General features: G+C 43.4%; 1 protein-coding gene and 1 pseudogene across 1 annotated transcript in view; one reads left to right on the top strand and one right to left on the bottom strand.

The window, feature by feature from the left end:
• Usp48 (ubiquitin specific peptidase 48) overlaps positions 1 to 26,390 on the top strand; it is a 59,809-nt gene that overhangs the window by 20,529 nt on the left and 12,890 nt on the right. The window contains exons 12-23 of the mRNA XM_037201912.1: positions 1,527 to 1,641; positions 3,491 to 3,621; positions 8,122 to 8,193; positions 11,787 to 11,911; positions 12,102 to 12,224; positions 12,624 to 12,685; positions 13,557 to 13,667; positions 15,167 to 15,220; positions 16,026 to 16,150; positions 16,436 to 16,542; positions 17,695 to 17,799; positions 22,795 to 22,950. Of these exons, the coding sequence (XP_037057807.1) occupies positions 1,527 to 1,641; positions 3,491 to 3,621; positions 8,122 to 8,193; positions 11,787 to 11,911; positions 12,102 to 12,224; positions 12,624 to 12,685; positions 13,557 to 13,667; positions 15,167 to 15,220; positions 16,026 to 16,150; positions 16,436 to 16,542; positions 17,695 to 17,799; positions 22,795 to 22,950 (1,286 nt within the window). The remainder of the gene's footprint in view (positions 1 to 1,526; positions 1,642 to 3,490; positions 3,622 to 8,121; positions 8,194 to 11,786; positions 11,912 to 12,101; positions 12,225 to 12,623; positions 12,686 to 13,556; positions 13,668 to 15,166; positions 15,221 to 16,025; positions 16,151 to 16,435; positions 16,543 to 17,694; positions 17,800 to 22,794; positions 22,951 to 26,390) is intronic.
• On the bottom strand, positions 23,265 to 23,530 carry LOC114697204 (annotated as a pseudogene).

Here is a 26,390-nt window from a genome sequence, read left to right as displayed (position 1 = left end):
TGTCTGCACTACATGCCCTACCGTTTTCTTTTTAATGAGCAACTGGCAACATAGATCCCCTTTTAATCTCCAGTGGGGCCAAGGGAATTGCATGACCTCCAGTTCCCCTTTCCTGAAGTTAAGTGCTATTTTGGTTATACACAGCATTAATTATGCTCTAGGCCTTTCTGGGTACACAGGATTTTGTGTTCTAAAGTATTCATCATTCAGAATTAATAAACTGTGCAATGAGAAGCTATTTCTTTTTCTTTCTTTCTTTTTTTTTTTTTTTTAAAGATTTTTTATGTATACCACGTGTATGACTGCAGGCCAGAAAAGGGCACCAGATCTCATTACAGATGGTTGTAAGCCACCATGTGGTTGCTGGGAATTGAATTCAGGACCTCTGGAAGAACAGTCAGTGCTCTTAACCTCTTAGCCATCTCTCCAGCGCCCGGGAAGCTATTTCTTTTAATTTTTTGGGGTGTGTGTGTGTGGGATGGGATTAGCAGGGTTCCAGTCAGGATTTTTCTGTGTATCCATGGCTGTCCTGGGACCCACTTTGTAGACTAGACTGACTCTGAAGAAGCCAGAATTTCACCTGCCTCTGCCTCTACCTCCCAAGGTAGAGATTTATGCCACTACTGTATGACTAAATCTTCTTATGAGTATTTAGCTGCATGTATGTCTCTGTGTACCATGTGTGTGCCTGGTGCCAAGGAGCGCAGAAGAGGACATCAAAAACCCTGGAACTGGAGTTATGAATGTTATGAATGTGAGCCACCATGTGGGTGCTGGAAATTGAACTAGGGTCTCTGTAAGAACAAGTGCTCTTAACCACTGAGCCATCTCTCCAGTTCCCACAAGCTCTTTCAAAGAAACACATTTCAGGACCAGTGCAAAGGTGTTGACCTGAATGATTCCCTGTGATGGAAGAGAACCAACTCCATGTAGTCCTCAGATGTGCACGGTGGCACATGCCTGTGCAAATGTATTATATACCCACAGTAGCAATAAGTGAAATTTAAACAGAAAATAATAACATGGCATGTGATTTCTAGAACCTCTATGCTCTTGTTATGTCCTCTATTGCTCTCATCTCTTTAGTGTTCTGTGCTTCGAAGGTCCTGTCCACATGAAGACCATCACTTGTACAGTGTCAGATATGTATGTGGACCCTCCCTCTAGTCAGATTCCCTCAAGGAACTTCACAAGCATCTCAATGAAGTGATACACAGTGCTTTATGCTGTTGTTTACTATAGTCTTCATTATAGAGGAAACAATGTATGGGTGTCTGGATCAGCAAAATACGGATATATATAAAAGAATGTATTGTAAAAATTTGTGTTTTCGCCAGGTGTGGTAACACACACCTTTAATCCTAGCACTCCAGAGGCAGGCAGAACTCTGAGTTTGAGACCAGCCTTGTCTACAAAATGAGTTCGAGCCTAGCCAGGGCTGTTGTTAAATTCTTGTGTATTTTGTTCAATATTGGAAACATTCTCATAGAAAGTCTGCTTATTTTTGCTGTCTTTTTTGCCTTTAGTGAAAGCCCTGTGTAAGGACTGTGTTGTAGAACGCTGTCGTGTACTGCGCCTGAAGAGCCAACTGAATGAAGACTACAAAACCGTCAACAATTTGCTGAAAGGAACAATGAAGGGGTATGTTACACAGCCCGCTGTTCACGAGAGCCTCTAACATTGCCAGGCTGTGGTCAGGCAGCTGCAGACTCATCCCGAAGAAAGCCTTGGCTATTAGAAGGTGGAAGGTGGATAGCAGAGTAGTTCTCAAGTAAAACTTGTACAATACTTGTATTATATTCCTAGAACGTTATAGGCTATCCTGGGCTGCATTCTTTTCTGTGTATATATGTGTCTGTTCATTGTTTGTGGACTTGTATGCGCATGAAGGAAACCTGTAGACGTGTAAGCACAACTTTCAGGTAGTGGTTCTGAGGGATAACTCAGGTGCCTGCCATGCTTGGCAGCAAATGTTTTCACTGCCGAGTACAGGACTGTTTTATCAAAAGAAATAGTATTTTCTTTTGTGGCTGGGGAGATGGCCTTGTGGAGAGTGGGCTTGCCTTGATAATGTGAAGATGAGTTCAGATCCTTAATACTCACATACGGAGTTATGATCGTCCCAAGAGGCAGAGACAAGCTGGACCCATTGAGCTCTGGGTAAAGAGACCCTTCCTCAGAAAATAAAGAGGAAGACCCCTGACTTTGTACCTCTAGACACACATGTGCACATGTACCTCCTGTGCACCCTTAAACATTCCAAAGCACACTATATACACATTTCTTAGTGTAATTTAAAAACTTTTATTTGTGTGTAGGTGTTTTGTCTGCATGTAGATCTTGTGTGTGCCTGTTGCCCACAGAGGCTACAAACAGACATTGGATCCCTGGGGAATAGAGTACAGTTGTGAGCCACCATATGGGTGCTCGCCATCAAACTCAGGCCCTCTGAGAATACAGCCAGTGATCTTAACCACTGAGCCATCTTTCCAGCCCTTAAACTAGAATTTTGTTTTGTTTGAGACAGGGTTTCTCTGTATAACTCTGGCTGTCCTGGAATTCTCTGTAGACCAGGCTGGCCTCAAACTGCCTCTGCCTCCAAGTGTTAGATGTGCCACCATTGCCCAGCTAAATTAGAATTTTTTTTAAGTTGTTTTTTTTTTTAAAGATTTATTTATTATGCATACAATGTTCTCTCTGCATGTATGTCTGCAGGCCAGAAGAGGGCACCAGATCTCATTACAGATGGTTGTGAGCCACCATGTGGTTGCTGGGAATTGAACTCAGGACCTCTGGAAGAGAAGTCAGTGTTCTTAACCTGAGCCATTTCTCCAGCCCTAGAATTTAAAAAAAAAAAAAAAACAAAAAACAACTAAATTTTGTAGTGCATACTCTACAAGGATGAGTGATGTTGAGAAGGGACACTCAGTGTGTCGTCCTTAAGAAACATGCAGGGTGTTGGAAGTCTGTGGAGTGGAACCCCACTCCACAGAGCACCCCAACCAAGAGTCATTAAGTGATGGCGCTTGCTGTGCTCAGGTCCTTTGTTCCTATTAGTATTTCCCCAGCAGCCCTAAGCCTGCTCTCCCCTTGGGTCCATTCTTCAAGGCCTGCTCTGTGGCCTGAGTATATATGTGTATGACATCAGTACCGGTGTATATACATACCCAAGTGTCTCTGTGCCAACTTGAAGGTACAGCTCTGTGTGCTGAGAGCATTAATCACATAGAAGAAGGTTGGATGTGATTGGAGTGGATTTGATGGACGCGAGAAAGAGCCAGATTTAAAATGGCAACCAAGTTTTAGACACCTGCAGTTCAGCAGTGAGGCCTGAAAGTGGTCCAATCAGGAGTTGGATTAGAAACAGCTGTGTGCACAGTAGTTGGTTAGAGTGTTTATGTCATTTTAGTTGTGAGCTCCAGGGGAAAGATAGAAAAGGAGGGAACACTGGGAATCAGCTGCTAGGGTTTAACATTCTCTTTTTCCACAGCAATGATGGATTCTGGGTGGGAAAGTCGTCTTTACGCAGCTGGCGCCAGCTGGCTCTTGAACAACTAGATGAGCAAGATGGTGAGGTGGAGCAAAGCAACGGGAAGATGAACGGGAGCCCCTTCAATAAAGGTGAGGGAGGGGGCGCCCACTTGCAGAGTTAGAGCCTTTGCAGTTTGTGTGTTGGGGGCGGGGGCTTTGCTCTCTGTGCACAGGGTGCCTCCCACCACCTCAGCAGCTGCTGTCTGTGTACTGCACATTTGTGTGCCTAGCCTTTTCTTGAACATGGGGATTCATGTGTGCTTGCAGACTTCCAACGAGTCTCCATGGCAAAGCAGCACTGTGGTCCCCACCAATTTGGGGTGCCTGATGAGGAGCCTGTGGCAGAGGAACTGTCCTCTGCTTGCTCATGATCTCTGTGGGAACCACTAGGTCCCAGCTCTTCAACTTTCATTTTCAGTTAAAATGCCTTAATAAAAATTTATGCCCATGTATGTTAAGACATTTATGAAGTCTCAAGGTCTCAGAAACAGCTAAGGGCAAATAATAGATGTTCAAGCTTTTGAGATTCCCGGGGGCGTCTCCTTTATAGCAATGAGCTCTGGGCTCAGGTGCCAGCTAGTTAGTCACGTGCAGGGTTCATGTCAGTTCTGCTCCAGCCTCAAAGGATAATGGGCTCCAGAAACCTGCAGGCTGTTGAGCTTTACGATGGCAGCCATTGACCGTGTGACCTCTGCACTGCCTCAAGGAGGGCAGGATTTGGACAGCTTATTGCTTGTCCATTCTTTTTAAGCCCTGCTTTCAGACAGGAAATCACGTTATTGTACACTTACCAGAAAACAGATACCAAAGGAAATTAGAATATTTAGAATGTCGGAAGACCTGTGATTCTGTCTGTTACTAATTTGAGGTTGGTTGGGCTCAGTAGTGCGGTGTAGTTAGTGATTGTGAATAGTTATTTTCACATGCCTACACCCGGTGTTGGTATTTTACACTACTGAGCCTGGAACCCAGGCCTCACACGAGCTGGCGAGTCCCTCTGCACTACCCTCCAGTTCTGTTGATTTTATTCCCAGACACTGACATTTGCATACTTGCATTTTTGTTGTTGTTGTTTTGAGACAGGGTTTCTCTGTGTAACTCACTGAAATCCGCCTGCCTCTTCCTCTTCCTCTCAAGATTAAAGACATGCACCACCACTGCCTGGCTTTATTTCAAATTTTTAAACTTTGTTGAAATCATGTATTTTTTAAATTTTTTACAGGTAAGGTCTTATGTAGCCCAAGCTGCTGTCAACTGTAAAGCTGAGCATGACCTTTAACTTCTGATGAAGTTAATCCCCAGGGCTGGGATTATAGGGCTGCCCTGCCACCCCCCCCACCCCCCTACCCCCCTTTTTTTTTTAGTCAGACTGTCACACTCACTATATAGCACCGGCTGGCATGGGACTTCCTGCCTCACTCTACTGCTGTAGTTACAGATATGCACTGTGCCTGGCTATGCATTACAGCATATATATATATATATATATATTTCTTAAACTTACCATGGGATTCCCAAGTGATGCTCCTTTTAGAGAGGTGCTCCAGCCCTGTCTTGAATGGGTGGAGGGACAAAGCTCACCCACACTGAGCATGCTGTCGACTGCTTAGCTGTATTTCCATTCTCTTGGGCTGTGTATTTTCAAATTTTAGATTTTCTTTTCTTTTTCTTGACAGTTTGACTGTAGCCCTGTTTGACCTGGAACTCACTATACACCAGGCTGGTCTCTAACTGACAAAGATTGCCTCTGCCTCCCAAGTGCTGGGACTGTAGGTGCCCCACCATGATCTGCAGTTTTTCTGTTGTTTCAAATAATCTGTTGGTCTGGAGAGATGGTTCAGTAGTTAGAACAGTGGCTTCTCTTCCAGAGGATCTGGGTTCAAGTCCTAGCACCCACACAGTAGCTTACAACTGTCTGTCACCTCCAGTCCTAGGGCATCTGATGCCCTCTTCTGACTTCCTTGTACACCCACCCATGTGCATAAAATTTAATCGGAAAGATTGTTCTCTGTGACTCAAGGGCGGAGCATTGATTTCAGTTGTGTGCTCCCATCATTTGAAAACCCTTGCTGTCACATGACTTAGCACACACCCTTTTCTTTTTTTCTTTTTTTTTTTTTTTTTTTTTGGTTTTTCAAGACAGGGTTTCTCTGTGTAGCTTTGCGCTTTTCCTGGAACTCACTTGGTAGCCCAGGCTGGCCTCAAACTCACATAGATCCGCCTGTGTCTGCCTCCTGAATGCTGGAATTAAAGGCGTGCCCCACCACTGCCCGGCTTCTTCTTCTTCTTTTTTTTTTTTAATAGATTTATTTATGTTTAGTGTTCTGTCTGCACATATCCCTGCAGCCCAGAAGAGGGCGCCAGATCTCATTACAGAAGGTTTTGAGCCACCATGTGGTTGCTGGAAATTGAACTGAGGACCTTTGGAAGAACAAGCAGTGCTCTTAACCTGAGCCATCTCTCCACACCCCCACCCCTTTTAATTTGGAGCTCTTCATACATCAGTTCTTCTTTTATGCAGGCATGGAAAATAGAAATATCTATTCATGCTGTGCTAGCTCAAATATTTTTCATGTTGCTTTTCCTGTAATAGGCCTAATTTCAATCCTCTTCCATTTTTTTTCCTGAGGGGTGGTATTTTTGTTTTGAGACAGGATCTCTCTATTATGTAGCGCTGCCTGTCTTGGAACTCATTGTGTAGGTCAGGCCAGTCTTGAACTCTAGATTCTGCCTCTAGGTTGCTGGGATCAAAAGTGTGCACCACCATACTCAGCCTCAGAATTTTTGAAGCTTAAAGTACATAAATGTAGCAGTGTGCCCCACCCCCCAGTCCCTGCCAGGAGGCAAGAACCCTCTGGCATTGCATAGACCAGTACAGGCAGCTCTTTTGACCTCGGGCTGCAAAGGCATTGTATGAGTGCACTAACTGGGAGTGAGCATTCTTATGTGTTGTGCCGTGGGATGTCCAGTATACTTCCAGTTTTTCCAGCAGGTCAGAGCGCCAGCTATGAGTGTAATTAGCATGTACTGCTCGATAGGTACAGGCTCCTGGACGACTAAGGAGTTAGTCTGATACATGAGATTAACTTGGTGTTGACACTTACCTTTCCCAAATTGAGGTTACCATCTTACATTCAAGAAGTGACACAGATGGTGGAATGTGTCTGACTATGTTCTTCTCAGGCCCAGTTTTCTATTGAGGCTTTTGTGGGGCATGGGTCTGTTCTGTTTTTGTTTTTGTTTTTGTTTTGTTTTTTCTCGAGACAGGGTTTCTCTAGGTAGCTTTGCGCCTTTCCTGGAACTCACTTGGTAGCCCAGGCTGGCCTCAAACTCACAGAGATTCGCCTTCCTCTGCCTCCCAAGTGCTGGGATTAAAGGCGTGAGCCACCACCGCCCGGCTCTGTTCTGTTGTTTTGACACACTGGGAATCAAACTCAAAGCCTTGCACATGCTGAGTAAGTGGTCTACTATTGTATGACACTTACTGTTTAAGCGTTTTAAATAACTTGTAACATCTCCACTTCAATGGGGAGCCACATATCCCAGGCTGACACTAAACTTAGAGCCCTCCTGCCTTCCCCTCCCAAGTAGTGAGATCATAGGTGTGGACCTCCACACTTGGCAGTAAATGTTTTTTTTTCCCCGAGACAGGGTTTCTCTGTGTAGCTTTGCGCCTTTCCTGGAACTCACAGAGATCCGCCTGCCTCTGCCTCCCTCCCGAGTGCTGGGATTAAAGGCGTGCGCCACCACCGCCCGACTTAAATGTTCTTTATGTAGACTGAGTGTGCTAAAAAGCCATTTTGAAAAACCAGTCTCCAAATGGTTATCAAAGATTTATGTAGTGACAGTGTAGACAGGCAAGGACAGGGAGGTGTTGACAGTAAGAGACTTCCTAAACATCACATACATACTTCATATTAAAGTTTCTGTTCAACCCCTAAGGGGTGGGAGATGAAAATGACGCATGACATGTAGAAGGCACTTGGCTAGGATGTGTAAATTTCAGATTGTTTTGATTTTCCAGACAGGGTTTCTCTGTGTAGCTCTGGCCGACCTGGAAATCACTCTGTAGAGGCTGGACTTAAACTCAGATCTACCTGCCTTCTGGCTCCTTAGTGTGACTCTCTTTTCTTTTCTGTTATTTCCTTTCCTTTTTTCTTTCTAAAGACAACTTCCTTCCCTTTTTATAATAAAATTAGCCGAGCGGTGGTGGCGCACACCTTTAATCCCAGCACTCGGGAGGCAGAGTCAGGTGGATCTCCATGAGTTTGAGGCCGCCTGGTCTACAGAGCTAGGTCCAGGACAGCGAGGGCTCCACAGAGACAAATTCCCACACAGGTCAAGCTGTCCCTAATCTTTTCACCTCCTCTGTCCCCAGTGCTGGCATTACAGTGTAGTACACAACAACTCTTCAAAATCATTAACTGTCACTGAGGTTTTCCTCTTTCCCTTTTAAGGAAAGGAAGCATAGTCCTCTGCACAGCTATAGAAGTCTCAGTTGGGTTGATTTTTCAGACTTTGCTTAAAGTTCTACTGCTTTGAACTTCTAACTACAACAGCCAGAGCTGTAATTGTCTTTCTTTTGATTAGATGAATCAAAGGAAGAAAAGAAAGAAGAGGAGGAGGAATTAAATTTTAATGAAGACATCCTGTGTCCTCATGGTAAGCTGGAAGCTCACGTCTATTGTCCGTTTGGCATCAGCTCCTGTCATGTTTTGTTCTACCCTTTTCCTAAAGGTCTGTTTGGGTTTCATTATGTAGTCCAGGTTGCAATTTTTCTGCCTCTGTTTCCCAAGTGCTAGGATTATAGGTATATGCCGGCACACCTTCTGAAGATTCTTTTTATAGATATTTCAGAGCTCGTTCTAGCTTCCAGGATGCTATGCACTTTTATTAGGTAGCTTTGGCCCTCTGTTGTAGGGTTTTCAGATGCTCAGTACTCTTGCATTGGTGTGGTCCCAGTACATTCATTGGCAGTGCTTGTGCTCTGGAAGTTCTTTCCCTTACCTGGAAGTGCAGACCTGTGATCATTGTTGGGAGACTGTATGCAGGAAGAGGGCTCACCTGTGTTCAGCTCTTCCACCCTCAGGGCCGAGGACTTGATCATGTCAACTCTGTGGCTTTGGTTTTATATGTGCAGTTAGAGGAGGACATTCATTGTCTATGAGACACAGGAAGCTAAGAATTAACTACCTCGGAGATTAATAGTGTTGTATAATTTTCTGCTTATTTTTTAAAAAGACTCATTCTTTGTACTATAAGCTTACATTGAACTTAGAGAGTGTCTGTATCAGTCAGTGTTTACAGAGCTGAATTACATGTGCTTGTGGGGTACGGGGTGGGTTGGCGTTTTCTTTTGCTGGATGTGGTAGAGCATCCCTTTAATCTCAGCATTCAGCGCTCAGGAGGCAGAGGGAGATCTTCTCTATTAGATAGAGGCCATCCTGGTCCACATAACAAGTTCTAAGCCAACCAAGGCAGTGCCATAGGTTCAGTTCCTTCCTTCCCTCTCTCTCTGTCTCCCTCCCTTCCTCCCTTCCCTTCATTTATTTATTGAGAAAGCTCAATAGCTGTGGGTCGTTTTAAACTGAAGTTAATCCCCGTGACTCAGCTCTTAGGTGCTATAGCAGGCTAGACTGGGTTTTAAATCCCGTCTCAGCCTCTGGGGGCCCCCACCAGATCTTTTGAGGCAGTTCTGTAGCATAGTAAATCCTGTTGCGGTTTTATGTTATTTTATTTATTTATTTATTTATTTATTTATTTATTTATTTATTTATTTATTTATTTATTTATTTTGTATGAGTGCTCTACATATATGCCTGAGGCCAGAAGAGGGCATCAGATCCTATTACAGATGGTTGTGAGCCACCATGTGGGTGCTAGGAATTGAACTCAGGTCCTCTGGAAGAGCAACCAATGCTCTTAACCACTGAGCCATCTCTCCAGCCCCCTTTATGTTATTTTTAACACGTGTCTGTGTTAAAGTGCTGGTGTCCACAGAGGCCAGAGCATTGGAGCTCTTGGAGATGGAGTCACAGGTGGTTAAGCTGCCTGATGTTCATGCTGGGAATCAAACTCCAGCCCTCTGCAAGAACAGTACATTCTTTTAACGGCTAAGTGCTCTTCCCTGGTTCTGGGTCCTTCTTTTTAAAAGTTTGTTCTTAGCTTTGTAAACTTTATTTATTATGAAGTGGGGCAGCTTTTCCTTCAGCCTTTACACGATTTCCAAGGTGGAACTCAGGTTGGCAGGCTTGCATGTCACATGTCTTATCTGCTCATTGGTCTTGCCTATCCTTCTGGTTACTTCTGACTTTTTGCCAACTTACTATATTGCGTATATCCTGGATCTGCAGCAGGGACAGAGAGGAAGACCAGGGGCCAGGTTGGAGGAGGGTGAACTTTAGAAGAGGACTTGCCTGCCACCACCTCCAGACAGTGCTGTAGCAGAGGCTGACCTTGAGCCTTTGTCCTCCTCAGATGTTGTGAATCACCATGAGGGTGCTGGGAAGTGAACTCAGGACCTCTGGAAGAGTAGTCTCCTAACCTGTCTCCAGCCCAGCATATTATACTTTTGTGTTTTGCTTTGTTTTGTTTTGTGTTTTGCTAGGGTTTCTCAGTGTAACCCTGGCTGTCCTTGAACTCAGTCTGTAGGCCAGGCTGGCCTGGATCCACCTGCCTCTGCTTCCTGAGTGCTGGGATTAAAGGTGTAGACTATCAACCCCCATGTTATACTCTTACAGGAGTTCACTTCTACATGCTCCCCACCCCCACCCCCACCCCCACAGAGTTTTTCTGTGTAGCTTTGCTGCCTGTCTTGGATCTTGCTCTGTAGACCAGGCTGGCCTTGAACTCAGAGATCTGCCTGGCCACACTTTGCTTAAGATACTCCTTGAGATATTCAAAGGACCAGAAGCATGGAGGGGTAGAGTTACTTCAAAAAGATGACTTTTGTGTTATTAGTCCTGGGCATGGCAAAGACAGCTTTGTTACTCAGTGCTGTGCTGCTCCAGTGCATTCCCTCTTGACTGTGAATGTGGCTGCATCGCTGTAGGCGCCTGGTGACTGGGTGTGAAAACAGCTTTCATGTGAGTCTGAGACCCATGTCAGTCATCCCGCTTCACTCTTGTTGTACTTTGAAATATCTGGGAAAAAAACAAAACAAAACAGAAGTTAAGTCCGGGAAATGTCCCTGATAAGCTGACTGTATGTGAATGAACAGTAAAACCAGGAGGCTCACTGAAATTACTGTGGTTCTGATCATAGCCCTCCTGACATCAGGGTAATGGCAGAGTGGCCATGTCCAGTATTCTTCCCTTGTCCTTTTGATATTTGAACATCTGGAGGATTTTTCAAAAGTAATTGCAGGATGAGCGATATCCCACACCTGTCATCCCAGCACAGGAAGTTAAAGGGCCATCCTGAGTCACATGGATAACATCTTGCTCCAAGGAAGCCAGATGGGCAGGAGAGATAGCTCAGAGGTTAAGAGCACTGATTGCCTTCTTCTGCCTTCCATCAGCATCAGGCACCCATGTGTGCACAGACATAGATGCAGGCAAAGCAGCCAAACACATAAACGAAAATGTAAAAGAAAAAGCCCAAACCAATTGCACATAGGGAACAGAGTCGGAGGTTGAATGGCAAGAGTGTAGACTAGTCAGGATATTGCCTTATTGCTTAACTTTAATTTAAAGAGAGCAGTCTGAGGTCCATACATTGCAAGATGCTTTTAGAAGTCAAGCAACGTCTTTTAAGGGAATTAGGAGCTTTGTGTGTGGGTGAAGCTGAAGTGCTCCTAACCCCTGTGGGGGTGAGGGAGTGGCTCAGATCCTAAAGTGGGTGGCAGCCTGAAGAACAATGAAATTCAACATTTAGCGTGTGTGTTAGCCTGTGTGTGCTCATGCTGGCAGTGCAGCTGGAGCCAGTGCTGAAACTCACATGAACCAGAGGTTACTAAGTAAAAGGAAGAGAGCACTTACTCTCCAGAGGATAGAGAACAGGGATTAGAGAATGATGTGGCTCTGAGCAAAGGTGCTTGGGATTGAGCCTGACCCACCTGCCTTTGACCCCAAAGACCCACAAGGTAGAAGTAGAGAACTGACTCCTGTAAGTTTTTGTGATCTGCACACATGTGCTGTGGCACATCCACACAGGCACACACATAAATAAATAAGTAATATATACTTTTAAAATGTTTAAGAAATAGATGTGGACTTTTATCCTTGTTTTTAAGTAAATTCTTTCTCTTAATTTAGGGGGCTTAAGCATATCTGAAAATGAAAGGAGGCTCGTTTCTCAAGAGGCTTGGAGCAAACTGCGGCAGTACTTCCCCAAGGCTCCTGAGTTCCCAAGTTACAAAGAGTGCTGCTCACAATGCAAGGTACACGGCCCCTGGGAACGGTGTGTGTGTGTGTGTGTGTAGGTGTGTGTGTGTAGGTGTGTGTGTAGGTGTGTGTGTGTAGGTGTTTGTAGGTGTGTAGGTGTGTAGGTGTAGGTGTGTAGGTGTAGGTGTGTAGGTGGGGGGAAACCTGCTGTCAATGAGAGACAGCTTATTGCTTCCATCTTTTCAGATTTTGGAACGAGAAGGGGAAGAAAATGAAGCCTTACATAAAATGATCGCAAACGAACAGAAGACCTCACTCCCGAATTTGTTCCAGGACAAAAACAGACCGTGTCTCAGTAACTGGCCAGAGGTACCGTGATTGCCACAGAGAGGAAAAAAAGTCCCACAACTCTAAACGCCCCAGTCAAATGTGTTTCAGAGCATCCCAGCTCTGTTCTGTTCACTTTGTTTCCTAATTAGGAGATACACCAGCTCACCATTTCCATTTTATTGCACAACTTTAATGGGGGATACACTATTAAATCCACAAGGGCTTTGTGTTGAAAACTGTGTGCTTCACCCTGGGTATGGTAGCTCCAGCTGCGTGGGAGGCTGCAGGAAAATTGTGATTCTGAGTTTGAGGAGAGAACCTGCGCTCAGTAGTTAGTTCCAGGATGATTTGAATTTGAAAGAGAAAATCACCTTAAGTTTCAGGGGGGGAGGGGTAAAGATGAAAGTAACACATTGTGCTTTTTCTTTTTGTTTCCAGGATACGGACGTTCTCTATATTGTGTCACACTTCTTTCTAGATGAATGGCGCAAGTTTGTTAGGTAGAAATAGAAATTTCTTTCTTACCTCTCTGTGGGTTGACTCTGGTCATTTGGAAATTTGCATGGGTTCTCTTCATGGTGCGTTCTTGATTACTTTTTCCTGGCATACACAGATTTTCCTTTTGTATCAAGGTACATAACTAAACCCAAAACATTAATTAGTAATATCCATTTATATGTATCTCTAGATTAAAATTATTAACAGAAACGCTGTGGAGCCTGGTGTAGTGGTGCAAGCTTTTAGTCCCAGCACTTGGGAGGCAGAGGCAGCGGATCTCTGAGTCTGAGGACAGCCAGAGCTACACAGTGAGACCCTAAATAAATAAAATGTTGCCGTCTATGGAAATACACGGCATAAGAACATATGGCCTAAGTCTTTGATTTGCTGAATCCAAGCAAACGGAGGCCCATCTGTAATGCAGTTCTCAGAAGGCAGAGCCTGGGTGTCTCCAGAGTCAGTTTGCTAGTTGACCAGACCATATAGGTGAAGCTAGGGGAAAGTTATGAAGACTTCCTGATATCAGCCTTGGGTTTTCACACACTGAGGAGGAGTACCAGTTACACACATGTTCCTGTCCACATATGAAGCATGTTATCTTCACCCCCATGCACACATGAAAACTTTTTTCCCCCAAATTAATATCTCTCCAGGCATGGTGGTACAGAAATCCCAACACTTGGGAGATAGGGCAGGGAAATCTCTGATTTTGAGGCAAGTCAGGCCTTGTCTACAAAATTCCAGGCCAGCCAAAATTAAATAGTAAGACTGTCTCAAAAAACAAATACCAAAAAAAAGAGAGAGAGAGAGAGAGAGATAAATAAATAAATAATAAAGATATCTCTTCATTTACCTCTTGTCTTGTTTAAATAGAAAGCCTGCAAGGTCTACTCCTGTGTCATCCATTGGAAACACTGCCCTTCTGTGTCCGCATGGAGGACTCATGTTTACATTTCCTTCCCTCACCAAAGAAGATTCGAAACTGTGAGTTTCTTCTCTTGGCGTGGCTGTCTGTCCCCAGTAGTAAAGTGTGGTTAGGGGGTTCTTGTGTAGCATGGAAGTCTGTTGGGAATGCGCTAAACTACTTCACTGTATTCCTTCTAAATATGACCTATGACTGGACACTTGTCTTTAAAATGACAACTTTTTCACGCAGGGAAAGTTTGTCCATGTCCTTTATTCTCCCGCTATCAGCATGTTGCCTGGACCTTTTCCTTTGCTGGTTTCCAGCGGTCAGTCAGTCTCAATATCAACTTCATTCCCAGTTACATAGTCAGCGAAGTCTTGGTTGTATTAGGTTCGTGCAAAAGGAATTGCAGTTTCAGACTGAAATTCTTAATCATAACTAGGCTCAAACATCTTTATTAATCCTATTTAGGAACTATTACAAATGTTTTTACTGATGAGAAGTCTTCCAGTAGTCTAAAACTCTGTGCTTCAGGATTTAATTTACTCTTAGAAAGCATTTTCTGCATCCTACTGGTAGTGGAAGGGTTTCTTTGCCACAAAAGTGAAGGTGCTTGAAAGAGAGTGGTAGTCATTCGGCCAGAAATCAGTTGAAGTTGTTGGATGCTGGCCCTGTTGATTGAGCTTTTGAAGTTGTGGTTGGGATTATGGATAGCTCGGCCCTTTCTGTTGACTGATCCTGGCTGTGGGTGTTGCAGCAGCAGTTGTTGGTGGGTCTCATTGATTTGCTGAGTATGTTCTGATGGTTTTGTCAGCATTCAGAAGCTGCAGTGGATCAGACCAGCACCAGACATCAGTGACCAGACTTTTTAGTGCAGATTTTGCTTTGAAATTTCTCAGACTAGCCATTGAACTGGTTGTTACTAATTGTCATAAACAGTCCACATTTTGTTGCACATCACAATTGGATTGAGAAATGAATCTTCATTGCATAAAATAAGAGAATAATACAAAGTCACTCATCCCCCCACCCCCCCACCCCCTCCCCCCCCACCCCAACTTTACAAGGCACCCAATCACCCAGCCTTTTCAACTTTCCAGTTGGCTTCAAATAGCAGAATAATAGTGCACACTGAGTTCATTGGCATCTTCTGACTACTCAGAAGGGTCAACCTCAGTGAGTGAGTCCTTCCTTGTCAACAACCGACAGCCAGCTACTGTACTCACCTTCAGGGCTCTTAATTCCTTTTGAATTTCCACTGCACTGTACGTTCTTAGCAGTTCGTTGAACAAATGCTATGTTTTATTATTGGAAGTTTTCTCTGGTGCTTTAGGACCCATAAAAAGAAAATTGCTTGAATCTGTTTTTTTTTGTGTAACATCATTTCCATAGTATAAAATAAACATAAAATTGATAACAAGTCATTAGCAAAATACAAAGTGAAGAAATGTACATTCAAATGATGTATGACATTACCACATTAATTAAAAATGTTTCCTCATATCAAATGGCAGTTTCAGCAATGCAAAAACCGTAGTTGCTTTTGCACACACCTAATAGTTGTCTTTTTCTACAGCTGTCAACCTTTAGAGAGAAGAGAAGGAGGCTGGCCCCCTGCAGCACATAATAAGTAAATATCAGAATTAAAAAATCCCCTGGGATGATGCTGGACTATAGTTTCCATATATATATTTAAATGTTTGGAGGTCATTTAAAGGAACTCACTCCTTCTGTTACTGTGTTGCCAATTGTGACCATTAGACATTTAGGAACTGTATGTTTTTAGCTGGGGATGGAGCTGAGTCACTAGAGTGCTGGTGTAGCACATGGCAGAAACTGGGATGATACCCAGCACTACCATCATCCAGGTGTGGTGGTGCATAACCATAATCCAGCAGTCAATTAGAAAACTCAAGTACAATTTCAAGGCCCTAAGTACTTCATTTCCTTCTTTCTTATTGCCATTTTCTTCTCTCTCTGTCTTGCAGTAACTATTATCAAAATTTAGTCCTCTGTCTCAGAACATCATCCTATTAAAAGATGCATACTGAAACGTAGGCAGGACAATCATAAATTCTGGGCCAACCTCAGCCACATCTTGAGACTTTGGCTTAAACTCAAACCAGGATTAATGTGTGCAAAGTTGAATGTATTGCACTTTTAATTATATTGTATATTTAATGCGTTTTCTATAGACGGCCTTATCCTGTACATATTCTTCTGTGTCTGACTTTATTCAGCTTGTGAGTGTTGATTGCTATCAAACCTGTTCATAAAGTACCACTGGATCTGATGAGTTTCCCCTCCTGTTAATTTGCTGTAAATTGTCGGTGGTATTGATTTTGTTGTAGGGTCTTTGCTCTATCAATCTCCTCGTGTCTTAAGGCATATTGGTTTTTGTTTTTTGTTTTTTGTTTGTTTTTTTTTTTGCACAGTATAGCTCTCATATGGCCCAGTGAATGGCAAATGATTCAAAAGCTCTTTGTTGTGGATAAAGTAATTAAAATCACAAGAATTGAAGTGGGAGACTCTTCTGAAACACAGTATATTTCTGAGCCTAGTAAGTTTTCATATTGCTTTTGGTTTCTTTCATTAAATGTTGACAGTTTCAAAGGGGGAAGGGGAGGGTCCATCATCCATTAATGTTGACTATTATAGAGCAGCTCAGATGCTTCTGGCATGGCAGACTTGTGAGCTGTCATCATCTGAACATTTAGTTACAGACAGTACACAGATTTCCTCATTTGCATGCAGCCCAGCACATCAATTAATGAATACAATGTGTAGTTCCTGATGTGGGTTTTTGTAACGATTCTTCAGTTGCTTCCGCTCTACTCTTTTCTAGATCTCTGTCCAGATTGCAGAGAAGGCCTGCTATGCCAGCAGCAGAGGGACCTTCGAGAATATACCCAAGCTACCATCTATGTCCATAAAGTTGTGGACAACAAAAAGGTACCAGTTCTTGTGGCAATGAGTAGGAAAAGTAATTTCTGCCCAGTAAGAGTTGAACTTGGACAGTTGAAAAGAGTAGGAGAATTTCCAGTGTGTCTGCCTTCTCGTTTAAAAAATTTGCTGTTTTGCTGGAGAGATGGCTCAGCAGTTAAGAGCACTGGCTGCTCTTCCAGAGGTTCTGAGTTCAATTCCCAGCAACCACATGGTGGCTCACAGCCATCTATAATGAAAATTGGTACCCTCTTCTGGTGTGGAGGCATACATGCAGGCAGAACACTGTTTACATAATAAATAAATCTTAAAATCGCTCTGTCTGTTGGCTTTAGACGAGGTGGTAGTATAGTTGGGAGCATAGCAGGATGGGGAGAGCCAGACTGGGCTTCAGCATTGATCTGAAGGGCGGGAGAAATTGAAAGGTGTGACTTCAGAACATTGTTGACTTTGAGAGTAGAGCATGAAAGTCTATCCATGGACTCCAGGGTTTAGAGAATTAAAGGCAGTTAGTTACTAAGCACATTATTTTAGAATGCTACCTTCCAAATTATGCATTAAAGGTGTAGAGTTCTACTTTACAGATTTTAAAAAAAAAGGCTTTATTTCCAAACATTGTTGAAAAAAGGAACATAATATAAGCATCTCCCCTCCCCTCCTTAAACCTTTTCATCTTCAGCCCATTTATGTAGCAGCCAGTGTTTAATTTGAAATTAGTGGCCGTGTCTACGGTGTTATGTAGAAGAGCCTTTTTTCTGTCTGCTTCTCAGTTTCTATGTCACAGCCTGTAACTCCAGTTCTAGGAGATTTGATGTAATAAATACAAATACAGAATTAAAAATAAAACTCAGCCAGGTTGTAGTGTAAAGCACACCTTTAATCCCAGCAGAGTTCAAGGCCAGCCTGGTCTACATCGAGAGATAGAATAGTGAGACCCCTGCCTCAAAAAAGTAAATAAATAAATAAATAAATAAATAAATAAATGAATAAATAAATAAATAAAGAGGTGGCGAGGCCACAGGGTTAGGCTACAAGAAGTTAAAGAGCAAAGAAGGTGGTCCTGGTTCCCAGTCCAACCACATCTCACAGATCCAAAGCCCCACCCCTACCGCATGCTCCCCCACGGCCTGACACACTTCTCTCTGCTCCCGGTGCATTCAGGTGATGAAAGACTCAGCTCCGGAGTTGAATGTGAGTAGTTCCGAGACAGAAGAGGACAAGGAAGAAGCTAAGCCAGATGGAGAGAAAGACCCGGACTTTAATCAAGTACGCATTGAAGCTCAGTTATGCTGCCTTTCACTCCAGGCATCTCTTCCTGATTTGGGATATTGTTCTGGGTCCTCTTTTCACTTGTCCTGAAATTTTGTGTTCTTTAGGTTTTGTAGCATGCTGCAGCTCTCCTAATTTCCAATCTCTCTCTCTCTCTCTCTCTCTCTCTCTCTCTCTCTCTCTCTCTCTCTCTCTCTCTCTCTCTCACACACACACACACACACACACACACACGACTACATACCCTCCAGAATTCATTTAAGAAAGTAGCTAGGTGTGGTGGCTATGGTGGTGCATATGGTGGAGCATTCTTTCTGGAGGTAGAGGCTAGTGGATATCTGTGTGTCTGAGGCCAGCCTAGTCTACTTAGAAGAGTTCCAGAACAGGTCTACCCTGTCTCAAAACAAGCAAATAAACAAAAAGTGCTGAACAAGGCAGTGTGACTAAGACCACCCAGTAGGATTGTCCACCTGGGACTTTAAGGCCACTTTGGGCAGAATACTGAAAGAGGACACATGCATATCTTGGTACGATGTGTAATTATGGGGGTTTTGGAGTTTTTGTTTTGTTTTTTTAAATACAGTATTTCTCTGTATAGCCCTGGCTGTGCTGGAGCTTACTCTGTGAACCAAGACTGTTTCAAAACAAAGCCCAAAGGGTGGCTCCTGTTAAAATTTCTTCTAACGTGTAGAAAACTATTCTAAAAAAGTATGGATGGAAATGTGGATGAGCTTCTGGCTTCTGGAAAACAAATAGATGACTGTGTTCCTTTTATATTCTATAGAACACTGTATACATTTTAAGAAAGCTATGTATATGTATATTTTTGAGTGCATATACTTATGCACCATGTGAGTGCCGGTACCCACAGAGGCCTGAAGAGAGCACTAGATCCATGGAACTGGAGTTGCAAGTGGTTGTGAGCCTCTTAGTAATATGCTGGGAGCCAATTGTGGGTCCTAGAAGAACAGGAAGTGCTTTTTTACCCCAGTCATCTCTGCAGCTGCCACACCTCACCTTCAGTCCTACTCCTCCCTCCTCCCTCCTTATTCTTTTTCTTTTTTTAACAGGGGTTTACATTGTGTCCCTGGCTGGACTGGGTTCAAATTTCATGAGATCCTTGTCTTCCTTTGCCCCTCCCTCTCCTGGGCCTCGAATCCTCCCTCTGCCACGTTTAATGTGTGTGCTCCCACATCCTTTAAAAACCTTGGGATTTCTACTTGATGTTTTTGGCTTTTAGTAGCTAGAGTATCTTTATCCTAAGAGAGTAGTTGGATTACACTCTGCTCCACCCCTGTTGGAATGGTCCTCTGCCTTCTTCATCACAGAACGGTCTCTGGACTTGCTAGTCTGTCACACAAACTGATATTGCTGCTTGAGTTTCAGTTTTTTCGAGACAGAGCTTCTCTGTGTAGCCCTGGCTGTCCTGGAACTCACTTATAGACCAAGGTGGCCTCAAACTAGAGATCCACCTGCCTCTAAATCTAGAGTGCTGGGATTAAAGGCGTGTGCCACCACTGACTGGCAGCTGCTTTATTCTTAATATCTCCAGTTGGGATGGAGAGGTGGCTCAGTGGTTAAGAGCACTGGCTGTTGTTTCAGAGGTCCTGAGTTCAATTCCCAGCAACCACATGGTAGCTTACAACCATGTTTAATAGAACCTGATGCCCCTCTTTTGGCATGCAGGTATATATGCAGAGCACTCACATACAATATAAATAAATTATAGTCTTAAAGTCTTGGTTACCTCAAGGTAAATGTTGCTTATAGTTACCCAGTGTGTGGAAGGATATGCCAGTATTTGTTATCCATGCCTTGTTAGAATCTGTAACCTTAAAAAAAAAAAAAAACAAACAGAACAAAACCCATGAAGGAAGAAAACCGCAGTTTTAGGCCCCACCCTCTGACAGTGGGCGGGCCCATTTTAGTTTCCTTTGTTAAGCTTGGTGGCTGGTGGCTTTGGTGCATTCTGTGGTAATGCTGGGTTCAGTTTGAGAGTTTTCTAACTGAGGTGCCCTCTTGCCCTATTAAGATCTGTGTTGGTGTCTGTTGTCATGTCTCCTGTGATGAAGGAGTAAGTTTTCTTTGTCTCTGTTCTCCCTTTGGAGACACAGTCTTGCTGGCCCTGCATGTGCCACCTAACTAAGGTTGGCCTTGATCCCATAGTTGTCTTGTTTGGTTTCCAGAGCACTGGGGCTGCTGGTGTGGCCACTCTGCCTGGCTCTAATGCAGACCTAAGTTTGCTCTTTGTTTCCAGCTTTACTTTTCCTCCTAAGAGCTGTTTAGCAAACTCCACATTTCCATGTGATTCAGACTTTGAAAGGCAGACTGTTTCTATGCACATCCCGTTTTATTCACTGTGGTCATGACCACAGCAATGTTTCAGGTGGACGTGGAATTTCTGTCTCAGTTGTGGATAGCAACAGATTTCACGTGTACAAATATGATGATGCAGAATGTTGGAGAACATTGCTTTTTACGCCATAATTATTTTGTACACATTATAATTTTCTTCCATCTCCCTTCTCCATGTTTGGATATTGTAATACTCTAGAATGTTTTAAATACTTTTGGTTTAGAGCAGGGTGGGGATCTCAATACTAACCCTCTGTTTAGAGCATGGTAACTAGTCCCTAGGGATACCTAGTATCTTCAGAATGTCTCCTCCCCGCCCCCTTCCTTTTTCTCAGAACGTGGTGTGGTTGGCTGCACTGCCGTAAATTCATGCCATAAATCGAGGCCTTAGTGCTCCTTAATGGAGTTGAGCAAATCCCCTTCCCTCTCTAAGCCAGATCAACCCAGTTCTCTCCGTGTTATCTAAAATTCAGGTTAATGATACACTCAGTGGATATCACTTAGGTAACTGAAAGCCTTTAAAACCAGTGGCTGGAAAAAGAACAACAACCAGTGTGCTGGGTTTAGTGGGTTTAGATGAGTTAAAGAAAAATAATTCCAGGAAAAGCTTTTAGATCCTCATAAAATCAATTTGAAAAGATGTTAGTTGCTGGGTGAGGCATGAGGTAAGTTTGAGTTTATGCAGTAGATATCATCTGTCTGTAGATAACCCTCTTTCACAGTTGAGTAGAATATTCACCTTGGATGCAGATTTCAACACTGATAAACTGCCTAGCTTTTTCTTTTGAATCTTAGAATCACATTCATGGGCGTGGAAGCTCAGACTGAGAGTGGGCAGAGCCTTGCTAGTGCCCAGCTTTGTGAGACCAGGTCCTTGCTAAGACTGCAAAACACATGTGTTCACAGTGGCCCCAGCACCCCTTTTCACTCCAATTGACACTCAGTGACATCTTGGTAGCCAGAGGAAAGCTGCGGTTATCTTATCCAGATAGAATTAAACCAGAGAAAAGACATTTTGTAAAATCCCACTTTCACTATAACAGGCAAACTTGACTTCTTGTTAGCCTCTGAGGCATTTGTAAGTAGAGAGCCACCACATATTAAGCCCAGCTATGGGAAGACAAGCTCACCCACTGCCAGGAGTACATAACAAGTTCAAGGCAAACCTACATAATGAGACACTTTCAAAACAGACCCAAAAAAAATGTTCTAGAACATTTGGCCCCTTGCTGTTCTCTTTTCTGAAGACTGGTACCGCCCGTGTCATATACCCATTTATAGGCCTGTACTCCTGTGAGTGTTCAGGTCAGTTACAATATCATGATGTTGTAAATACTTGATTCTGTGTATTCCAGAGGTAAACACAGCTTCCAGTGAGATGCTTATAGTGTGCTTCAGAGAAGCTAGCTGGCATTATTCCCTGTGTCCACCAACTCCCTCTCAACCCCAGATTGATCAAACTGGCATGGCCTGTGTGACGTTGGGTGATTTCGATCTAGACAAGGTTTTTTTTTCTTAACTATTTTGTCTATACTCTAGATCAACATTTCTATAAATTGCAAGTTGGGCCTGAGCATTGGTTTATGCTTATTTTTAACAGTTTTCACAAGACTATTTTATAGTTGAAGCAGTTTTTCTCTCACCACCACTGATATGACTCAAGCAAGAAAATGTATAAAACAACTTAGAATTTATTTACAGAGTCCTGTAATTTCAATTTATTGGCTTGTGTTTTGTTTTTGGTTAACTTCAACTTTTTAATGCATTTGTTTTATTTTGTGTATATGTGTGGATGCAGTTGAGATCAGTCAGACATTTTGCACTGTGTGGGTCCTGGGGAATAACCAGATGGTTGTTGCAAACTGCCTTGATCATTGTGGTGACAACCTCTTAACTGGGACAATAAATAGCCGATGTCTCCTCATGCAAGTGATATTTAGCTCTGTGCGCACACACACTTGCCTTCAAGTGGGAGGCAGCAAGAGAGCTGGATTAAATATATTAAATGTCAAGCTTGGCAGTGATGGCCATCTCCCAGCCCCAGGCCTTGTATAGCCCTAAGCTGGCCTTCAGAATCCCTTTCTTACCTCTGAAGTGCTAGCTAGAGGAAGGTCACCACAACTGGTAATTTATTGTTGTTCTTGGTTGGAGGTGAAACTTTCTTTTAAATGTTTCTTATACCAAACATTTAAATTACTTAGAGGCAGTTAAAATTTTTTCTTTCTCTCTTCTCTCTCTCTCTCTCTCTCTCTCTCTCTCTCTCTCTCTCTCTCTCTCTCTCTCCTCCCTCCCTCCCTCCCTCCCTTCCTTGTTTTGTTTTGTTTTGTTTTGTTTTTGAGACAGGGTTTCTCTCTGTAGTTTTGGAGCCTGTCCTGGATCTCACTCTGTAGACCAGGCTGGCCACGAACTCACAGAGATCCCTCCCGAGTGCTGGGATTAAAGGCATGTGCCACCTTAAAGTTAATTTTTACACCCCCCCCCCCACACACACACACACTGTATGTGAAGCTACTAGTCTCTGTAGAGTCTTGGACTCACTGTGTTGGGGGTCAGAGGGTTTCAAGAGCAAGTTGTATCTAGCTTCTGTTTGCCTGAAGAACATCCCAAACAGGTTTTCTCTTGGGAATCTTATTGCAGAGCAATGGAGGTGCCAAGCGGCAGAAGACGTCTCAACAGGGCTACGTGGCCTACCAGAAGCAGGTCATCCGGCGGAGCACGAGGCACAGAAAGGTGCGAGGGGAGAAGGCACTGCTGGTGTCAGCCAATCAGACGTTAAAGGAACTGAAGATTCAGGTGAGAGGAAGTGGATGTTATATAGCTACCATTCTTTCCCTGCCGAGACTTCACTAACCTTCACAGCCAGCGAGAGGGCTTTTTTTGTTCCCCCAAGCTAAATAACCTCCCATTAAAGATCTTATTAATGTGATTTTTGTTTGTTTGGTTGGTTGGTTGGTTTTTGTTTTTTCATGTTGGATTTGTGTGTGTGTGCGCGTGTGTAGCCATGGCTGTCCTGGAACTAGATCTGCCTGCCTCTGTCTCCTCAGTGATGGGATTAAAAAGGCATGTATACACATGCCTGACCATTCATGTTAATTTATAAAGGGCATCTAAGGGCAAGGTATTCCTCTCTGTTGGTAGTGAAGTTCCAGATCCATCCTGGCACTGATCCCATAAGATCCTAGAGACAACATGCTCCTTAAAGAGCATGTACCACTTTTTTTGTTAGGAGCATTGAGACAGGACTTCTGACCTTGATGCAGCAAGTGTCCATTTGGGGTGCTGTCAGTTTCTTTAGGTCGCCCATGGTGTTAACAGTGTTGCAATTGACATAGACCATCTTTCCCAGAGGGTTCTTACAATCTACCTTAATCATTACGGCCACAAGCTCTTAGCTGGAACTAAAAAACAAAAAATAAAGACAGTTTTCACGGTAACCAATGTCTTTATGTGCAAGTAGCCATATGAACACAAACGTGTTCAAGTGGGAGGCATCGAGAGAGCTTGTTCCTCCATCAGAAACACAGGTTCTTCTAGAATAATTGTTCTTTGGTGGCTGGAGTGTGAGTAGGTTGCCAAGGGGAACCAAACAACACGGGGAGCTCTTCGTTAGCACGGTCGGAAGCTCGTTGTTGTGTTTCCGTAGGAATGTGTGCGTGCACTCAAGCATGTGGCCACCAAAGGCGGGCAACTGTCGGCCTTGGCCCCTCCCCCATCTTATTTTATTTTTTTAGATTTATATATTAGTGTAGGAATGTTTTGCTTGCATGTGGACCACATAGGTGCTTGAAGAGAAGAGAAAACCATGTCTCTAATGGAGTTAGAGATGGCTTTGAATCACCATGTGGGTGCTAGGATTTGAACTTGGGTCCTCTGCAAGAACATCAAGTACTCTTAGCTACTGAATCTAAAATTTTATTGGTGTGTGTGTGTGTGTGTGTGTGTGTGTGTGTGTGTGTGTGTGTTTTGTATATAACGAGGGTGATAAGAGAGCAGCGCCCTGGTGCATATGTGGAGATTTGAAGATATCTTTACCTGAGTTCCAGGGATCAAACTCAACTTTGTTTTTTGTTGTTGTTGTTGTTAGGGCTTTATGTATGTATGTATGTTTTTGAGACAGTGCGTCAGTACATAACCCTAGCTGGCCTGCAACTCACTGTGCAGATGAGGCTTGCTTGAGCTCACAGAGACCTGCCTGCCTCTGCCTCCTGAGATTGGGGACCAAAGGTATGGTCAACTATACCATGTAACAGTGGGTGTCTTTGCATACTGAGCCATCTCAAGGGCCTATGTCATTTTGAGACTATAGGGCTAGGCCAGCTCACCAGCAATCCAGTAATCCACCTTTCCCTGTCTTCCCAGCACTGGGATTACAAGTATACAGTACCATACTTATATTTTTTTAAATTATTTTTTAATTATGTGTGACTATGTGTACATGTGAGTATAAATGCCTGTAGAGTCCATAAGAGGCAGTTGTTAGCTGCTCAACATGCATGCTGGGTACCAAACTCAGGTCCTCCGCAAAAAGGATCACATGCTATTAACTGCTGAGCCATCTCTCCAGCCCACTCAGATTTAATTTATGTTTATATGTGTGTGTTTCTGAGTTTTTACATATGCACCAAGTACATGCAGAAGCCCAAAGGAGTTATAGACAATTTCGGGTTTTCATGTGGGTGCTGGAAATTTCCCGGTCCTCTGCAAGAGTAACAAGTGCTCTTAACTGCTGAGCCATCTCTCCAGACCCCACACCCACATTTTAAATGTGGATTCTGATGATCAAACTTGGAGCCTCAAGCTTGTACAAAAACATTTTACCATTGTTTACATTTGCTTGCTTCTTTTGTGTGCATGTGGGTCTGTATGGTAGAAGTTAGAGGACAATTTTTCCTCTTGGGGAATTCTTTCTCTTCTTGAGTCATGTACTAGGATTTAACGCAGATGATGAGGCGTGGTGAGAGTATCTTTACTCGCTTGAGCCATCTCACCAGCTGTCCTATTTTGGGTTACTATTGCTGTGATGAAATGTCATGATAAAAACACCTCGGGGAGGACGGGGTTCATTCACCTTCCACTCCCACAATGTTGTCTATCACTGGAGAAGTCGGGACAGGAACTCTAGCATGGCTGGAACCTGGAAACAGGAGCTGATGGAGAAGCCATGAAGGAGTGCTGCTTGCTACCTTGCTCAGCTTCCTTTCTGATAGAACATAGGACTACCAGCCCAGTGATGGCCCCAGCCATAATGAGCTGAGCCCTCCCCATCACTCACAAAGAAAAGCCCGGTCTTATGGGTGAATTTTCTGAATTGAGTTTACCTCTTTTCAAATGATTCTAGCTTGTGTCAAGTTGACAAAACTAGCCAGCACTCCACATATTTGTGTATATGTCTCTGTCCCTAAGGAATTCAGAGGGGTAAGGGATCCCTTGTATCTGGATTTACAGGCAACTGTGAGTCTGAGTCTCTGTAAGAATAGTGTCTGTTAATACTCTGTTCCTTTTTTTTTTTTTTTTTTTTTTTTGGTTTTTCGAGACAGGGTTTCTCTGTGTAGCTTTGTGCCTCTCCTGGAACTCACTTGGTAGCTCAGGCTGGCCTCGAACTCACAGAGATCCACCTGGCTCTGCCTCCCGAGTGCTGGGATTAAAGGCGTGCGCCGCCACCGCCCGGCAATACCTCTGTTCCTACTGTTGGTTTGTTTTATTTTTACTCCTGCCTATCCTATGTTGATCAGACTGACTGAAATCAAACTTAGAATAACCCTCCTGCCTATGCCTCTGGTTTTCTAGCAAGTAACATATTACCTACTTGCTAGAATGTTTTCACATCTATATATTTCTTTACTTATTTGTTTTGTGTATGAATATGTAATTTTTTGTATGTACATTTATTTTGTATGCGCACATGTATATGGGCACGTGTGCTGTGGTGCACTTGTGGTCAAAGGACCATTCATGAGAGTTGGTTCTCTTCTACCAAGTGTATCTCAGGCATCAAACTTGGGTCATCAGGCCTGGCGGAAATTTCCTTTACCCCCATTCATCTCACTGGACCCGTTTTCTAGGTCTTAAGTCATCATTACCTCTTTTTTATACAGTAGTGTTTTCCAAATTTAAATCCTCCTTACATAGACTCACTTGCAAATCCATAAGGTAATTGTAACACAGGCAATTACCCAAGATTCTTTGTGATGGTATCACTTCTTGGTATCAGTAAAAGTTCCTTAAGTGTGTGT

Source organism: Peromyscus leucopus, unplaced genomic scaffold (assembly GCF_004664715.2).
Source record: "Peromyscus leucopus breed LL Stock unplaced genomic scaffold, UCI_PerLeu_2.1 scaffold_334, whole genome shotgun sequence".
NCBI classification, from domain to species: domain Eukaryota; kingdom Metazoa; phylum Chordata; class Mammalia; order Rodentia; family Cricetidae; genus Peromyscus; species Peromyscus leucopus.
Note: the sequence above shows the minus strand (reverse complement) of the source record. Positions and strands in the feature narration are given on the sequence as shown.